Source organism: Tasmannia lanceolata, unplaced genomic scaffold (assembly GCF_043159265.1).
Source record: "Tasmannia lanceolata isolate RefF3 unplaced genomic scaffold, GAP_Taslan_0.1 ptg000008l, whole genome shotgun sequence".
In the NCBI taxonomy this organism is placed as follows: domain Eukaryota; kingdom Viridiplantae; phylum Streptophyta; class Magnoliopsida; order Canellales; family Winteraceae; genus Tasmannia; species Tasmannia lanceolata.
Genome location: NW_027518685.1, coordinates 19,804,915 through 19,811,957, shown reverse-complemented (window position 1 = coordinate 19,811,957; position 7,043 = coordinate 19,804,915). Strand labels below are relative to the sequence as shown.

Sequence of the window (7,043 nt, the reverse complement as noted above, 5' to 3'; positions counted from 1 at the left end):
AAAGCAAGCCAATAGGCGGCATGCATGGTATCATGTTAACTAACTGGAATATTCATCAAAGCAAAAGACATAATCTTCTATGCACAATTTCATATTGAGATGAAGTATAATAAAAATGAATAAATAGTTTTATTTTTCTCTTTCTTTGCCAATGATTATCAACAAAATTCAACTACAATCTGATAATTTGCATCAGTAAAAGAGTTCCCAAATTCAAAGTCCATCGATGAACTCTTGTTCTCACATATCAAGAGAAATATCCATAATTGTGAATAACTCACTAATCAGTTGAACTCTTGTTCTCACATATCAACTATCAAGAGAATTATCCATAATTGTCAACAAATAACTAATCAGTCCTCCCATGATATAAGCCGCATAGGACTCTACTTTACCCTTTCTTCCTGGTCCAATATTTGTTCTCGGAGATCTTCATTTCCGTAAAGAAGCAAACTCTTCAAATTTATAATCAAGCTCTCCTCCAGATATCTTAATGACTAGGTGTTTTCCCTTGCTAAATTCATACGGAGCAATCAACAAATTCGGGGGAGATAGAAGATGACCAAATTTGCCTACTAGAAAGATCAAATCGATTCGCGGCTTGAGCAGTCTCTCTAAGACCAATAGCATCACTACCAATAATCAGAACAAGAACACACCCCACCATTGAAGTGGTGAAACCGATAAGGATCCCTCAACACGATTTCACGACCGGTGACAGAACTAACAAGTTTATAAACAGAATGACAATCGCCACAAACACGAAGATTCTTAAAGATTCTAATGGTTGAATCTTCTGGCAAACTGATCAATCCAAATGCAAGGGCAAGCTTCTCACTGTGATTCCAAAGATTGTGTTCCTTTTGTTCATCATCCATATCATGCAAAACAAAAGTTGTATCAGCCACATAACCCACTTCTTTAATCATCCCTAAAAGCACCTCCAACTTTGCATGGATTTGCTTTGACTGAGGGTGTGTCCAATCCCCCATACCAAATGTATTCACTTCATTCTTCACTTTAATCCAACTACACGCAGGGCGCTTCTTCACATTATTCAATTGCATACCACTTCTAACTAACTCTACATCGTCCCACCTTCCATTAACAGCACATACATTCGATAAAAGAACGTATGCTGAATCATCTGAAGGATGTAACTTAAGAAGACATTCAGCCGCTCGCCTTCCCATCTCCAAATTACCATGAATTCTACACGCTGCTAGCAAGCTACGCCAAACAAGATCATTTGGTGGGACAGGCATCTCTTCAATATACCTCTCCGCGTCAACAAGCCTCCCTGAACGCCCAAGGAGATCAACTATACAGACACAATGCTCTATTCTTGGAAAAATCCCAAACTCTGAAGTCATCGACGAAAAGTAAGAAAGACCCTCCTCTGCTAGACCTCCATGGCTGCATGCTGAGAGAAGAGAGACAAAGGTGACATGGTCTGGTCTCATTCCTGTGTTTAGCATTTCCCGAAAAGCATTTCTAGCTTTCTCAAAAAGCCCATTTCTGGCGAACCCTGATATCAAAATATTCCACGACAATCGCGACATTTTGTTGGTTTTTGGACATATTTTGAGCACATCATCCATCTCCCCACATTTTCCATACATATCCATTGCTGCATTCATCACATCAAGATCAAAATCAAACCCAAGCTTAATGATCATATTATGAACCTGTCTTCCTTCCTCCAATACAGCTAAGCTTGCACACGCAGCAAGACCTCCACAGAGACTGAACTTATCTAATTTTAATCCAGCACAAACCATTTTCACTAACAGTTTTAGAGCCTCCTCACCATGACCTTGATGGGCATTTCCAGCTATCAATGCATTCCATGACACTACATTTTTCTCAACCAATCCATTGAAGATAAAATTACTCGAGTCGAGTTCCCTGCACTTTGCATACATGGTGAGAAGGGAATTTTGCACAAAACCATCAGAATCAAAACCACATGTAACGATATGTGCATGGATGGGCATCCCGTATTTCGAAAGATCATCTGGAACAGAGCAAGCACCGAGAATATTTACCATGGTAATGTAGTTAGCCGGTTTGCCTGCTTCTCTCATCAAATTAAAAACCTTCATTGCCGCCTCCTTCTCTTCATTATCTGCATGACCCCCTATCATTGCATTCCATGTCACAGTGTCCCTTTCAGGCACTGTTTGGAATACACATTTGGCTTCTCCCATCGCACCACACTTGCCATACATGGTGACTAATGCATTGCCCACAAGCAAATTTTCTTGGAGCCCGGCATGGATTATAAGCGTGTGGACCATTTTCCCCTCGAACAGAGTTTCAGGACTAGAACACGCAGTCAATGCAGTAGCAAAAGTAACATAATTCATGCCTTTGCTCATTTGAAGCAGTTCAGCCATTATTCCCAATGCAGCTCTATACTGCCCACTCTGAACATAGCTAGCCATCATGGAATTCCATGAAATCAAATCCCTTTCGGGCATCAAAAGAAATACCAGCTCAGCATCTCTGGATCTTCCATCAATGGAATACATAGTAACAAGAGTATTACAAACAGATGAAACTGAGTCGCAACCAAGTTTAACAACAAGACCATGAAGTCCCCTACCCCATTTCACATTCTCCATACAACTACAAGCTGAAATCAAACTAGATAGGGTAGTAGAATCAGGTTCTATATTCCCACAACGCATATGATAAAAACAACCCAGTGATTCCTGAAAATACCCATTGTGTGAATACACCGATATCATCGAGTTCCACGAGATAGTGTCGCGATCCTCCATAGTATCAAAGACATAGCGGGCATCCTCCACACACCCAGCACTACCAAACATGGATATAAGAGAATTAGCCACCGAAACGTTAGTCTCAAATCCAGAAATCACAACATGAGCAAGAACCTGACAACCCAATAACTGATCCTCAAGCAACCCACATGAACTAATTACCGTCGCAAATGAATTCGGATTGCAACTGATTCCTTCCTTCCTCATACGCCGATAAATCTTCATAGCTTCCCCTGGCTCCCCATTCTTGGAATGCCCCACCATCAAGGAAGTCCAAGAAACGACATTTCGTTCAGGCATTTCATCAAACAGTTGAGTGGCACCATCCATAAATCCATAAGAACCATACAAATTCAAAAGTGAAGTGCTTACAAAAACATCGATTAACATCCCAATCTTCACAACAAGAGCATGAACCTGAATTCCTTGACAGACCATCGTCATAGAACGATTACAAGCGGTTATTATACTGGCGAGCACGAACCCATTCGGCTCCGAGCCTTCTCCCCACATATCACGAAATAACCCAATTGCTTCAAGGAACAAACCCCCTCGAACGTAACTGGAAATCATGGTGTTCCAAGATGACTGGTTTCTTTGAGGAATTTGATCGAACACGTGGCGGGCTGCGTATAGATTGCCGAATTTGGCGTACATGTTCATCAAAGTATTGGAGTGGAAGAGGCTGAGGTGGAGGAAATGCTTGAGGGAAAATGCGTGGATTGCTCTTCCAGTGATTGAACTGGTGATTTCTGAGAAACCCTTTTGGAGAAAAACAGAGATTTGGGGAATGGAGTGGTGGGTGAGGAGTTGAATTCCATGGGTTGTTGGTTCTTGTCTGCATGAGATTGATGATGGGTGTTTGAAGTGGTTTTGGAAGGAGAGAAGGGGAGCTGAGGTGGTAGAAAATGTGGGTTTTTTTAACTTGAAAGCTGAGATTTTCTTACTAAACTGAGAAGCCAGCTCTGCTACATTTGAGAGAGAGAGAGAGAGAGTTTAAAAACACTTCAAATGACTTCAAGATTGCGAGTTGTCCGCACTGTTGGAGAATTGAGATTGTTGAAAATGAAAGTTTACATTCTCCAGTGAGCCTCACAGCTTAAGATGATATTCGCCCCCACCAATTGGAGGGACGAATTCGCCTCAAGATACAATGAAGTCGGCCGAATCACCCTTCTATCTAACAGGGCTGCAACTTGGGTAGGTCCATCAACCTGACCCGAAAATAACATGGGTCGGGTGTAGAAATCATGGGTCTTGCGTAGGGTCGGGTTTAAAATTGGAAAACCAAACTCAATCTTGTGCAGGCCCTCGGTTTAAAGGAAAAAAACCCGAAACACGACCCAACTCGTATGGGTGTACTGTGACTTTCTTAAATATCTCTTGAATAACAGAGCAAATTATTTTCCAATATAGATACAATTATTTTCATTGAGGTGATCACGTCTGTTATGTGAAAATATAGTGTCCTTAAATTTATACACTTGATGAGGTAAATATCGTGTCCTTAAATTTATACACTTGATGAGATATATTTAGAGATTTTTGGTGTGAGGATTTGTTTTTTTTTTTCCTACAATCTTTAAAATTAGTCACTATCCCAAAAAATGAAAACCCGACCCAAGAAACTATCTTGGGTAGGGTCGGATTTATGAATCTCGGGTTTTCCCGTAAAAAATTAGACCCGACCAGAGCTGCACCCCAAGATACTAGTGACTGTTTCTACAGAAAAACAATACACTAAAAAAATTGTTTTGGTAGGGACCATCGCATAAAGGCTTTTCGCGGCGGGTTGTTGAATGTGAGAGCAACCACCTCATATAAATTAAATAAGACAAAATCTGCCGAAAAGTGAGCCCATGTGATTGCTCTCACATGCAACAACCTCCTGCGAAATCCCTTTCTCTGATGACCCATAGCAAATCCCCTAGAGAAAACATCCAAGAGAGAAAAAAATCGAATTTTAAAAGGCCTTAAGAGAGTGAATTTGGGTTTGGAAATTCTCAATTTGAATTTCTTCATATTTTAATAACATAAATCAAATGGTGAATTTTTGCTCATTTTATAGAGTTTATGGAGTCTTTTATGTTTGGAATACACCTCTACAAGGCACCTTTTCAGTTTGGGCTGAAATCTGACCGTTAGATCACCCAGTCGTGATTTTACGATCCAAATCGATCCTGGAGTGACTGTTGGTTTGAGTAAAACCTCTGCCCTCACCCGTAGCAGCTAGATCACGACCGATCACCAATTTTGCAGCCTGCATCGCACCCGGTATGCCTTTGATCCTTACTCCTTAGTATGTAACTGGTCGCGGTCCGACGATCCAAATTGCACCCGATATGACACATTGAAAAGTCAACGGGTGCAGTTGATGAGTTTGAAACTATAGGATTATCGTTGAATGATTCAGAATGTTGAGGGGGTGTAATAGTAATTTTCCCTTACATTTTTTACAAAAATTGTTGTTGCAGGGGTGGGGGTGGGGGCGGGCGCGTTTATGGATCAAAGAAGGCAAGACAATTATGTTGCTAAGTGAGGTAACTTCTCTTCTATATTAGTTCTCATTAGAATACCTATGAATATTCATGTGACGAGATCAATTTTAAAAAAAATTTATTTTGAAGTACTTTGATTATGGAAAACAAAATCTTTCGTTAATAGCCTGTAATAGCTAATTAAAAAAAGCAATATCAAATATGAGAGTGCGAAAATCATTTCCCTAAAAATAACAATAGAGGAACCGATATATGCAACAGTACCCTTGGAGTGCTTTCTGTCAAGGGCACCCCTTTGGTGACACTCCATCCAAAGCAACCCCAGTTTCACCAACTTTTTCTCTTAGATTACTCTCTCTCTCTCTCTCTCTCTCTCTCTCTCTCTCTCTCTCTCTCTCTCAGGTTGCATACTTGCATCCACATCAATCCCCAGCCTACAACCAAGGATGCCCTTGAGTTTATCATTCCTCTATTAATAATAATAATAGGGAAATGTTGTCAGCACTACCATATTTTGATGATCGCACTCCTCACTTTAGTAGAAAGTAAGGTATGGCCCACACCATAGGATGATCCAAACTATCCATTAGATGGGCCACTGCCTAAATAGGTTGTGCCCCAAAAATCATTTCCATAGGTTGATCCTAACCCTCCGATCTATAGAGGCACTGAATCATAGAGGATTGATCCAAACCTTCTATAGATCGGAGGGTTAGGATCAACCTATGAAAATGTTTTTTGGGGCACAACCTATTTAGGCCGTGGCCCATCTAATGGACGGTTTGGATCATCCTATGGTGTGGGACATACTGTACTTTTTAATAAAGTGAGGAGTGCGATCATCAAAATATGGTAGTGCTGATAACATTTCCCTAATTATAATATAAAAAGAGCTTTTGAAAAGTCAATGAATACAAGTTTATGGCAACAATGGTCTTGTTCTTGTTCTTCACATCTCTCGCAGCAAGCGACATTGATAACGATCAAAACATTATACTTCTTCATAATATTTTTAGGGAAATGATATCAGCACAACCATGTTTTAATATTTCAACTAACCCATTTTGTCTTTTAGTATTTAAGGAACTGTCAAATTTTTTATTACGGTACCCAAAATGGCCCTCACCAATACTTCTTCATAATATTTTTAGGGAAATGATATCAGCACAACCATGTTTTAATATTTCAACTAACCCATTTTGTCTTTTAGTATTTAAGGAACTGTCAAATTTTTTATTACGGTACCCAAAATGGCCCTCACCAATACTTCTTCATAATATTTTTAGGGAAATGATATCAGCACAACCGTGTTTTAATATTTCAACTAACCCATTTTGTCTTTTAATATTTAAAGAACTGTCAAAAAGTTATTACGTTACCCAGAAAGGCCCTCACCAGCATATTACAAAAGAAAAGACAAGCTGGGTCTGTGCAATTATTAAAACATGCTTCCGCTAATATCATGTCCCTATTTTTAATTTTTTTTGGCTTTTTTCGGACATGTTCTTTTGAAAAAAATTCTTGATTTCAGTAACCAGAAACCCCAACAAATTTTCACCTCAATTCCTTTGAAATTTTGGCGTCCTATCACTTGAAAAAGAAAGTTGAGTTGGGGGAGTCCACGATGACACGGGAGAGTTTTGAAACTATGCTATACAGTTTTAATGCCTAGTTAGTTTTACTGGTGTCTTTTGTGTTTAAAATCCTGTCTAGCCTATGTCTTATTTAGAATTGCAAGAGGCTTCAGTTATAATTT

General features: G+C 39.6%; 1 protein-coding gene across 1 annotated transcript; it reads right to left on the bottom strand.

Annotated features, from left to right (window-relative positions):
* Positions 1–107: 107 nt before the first annotated feature.
* Positions 108–3,772, bottom strand: LOC143884708 (Tetratricopeptide repeat (TPR)-like superfamily protein). The gene has a single exon (XM_077388438.1). It carries the CDS (start codon positions 3,450–3,452, stop codon positions 633–635), a length of 2,820 nt encoding a protein of 939 aa, XP_077244553.1. The 5' UTR covers positions 3,453–3,772; the 3' UTR covers positions 108–632.
* Positions 3,773–7,043: the final 3,271 nt, after the last annotated feature.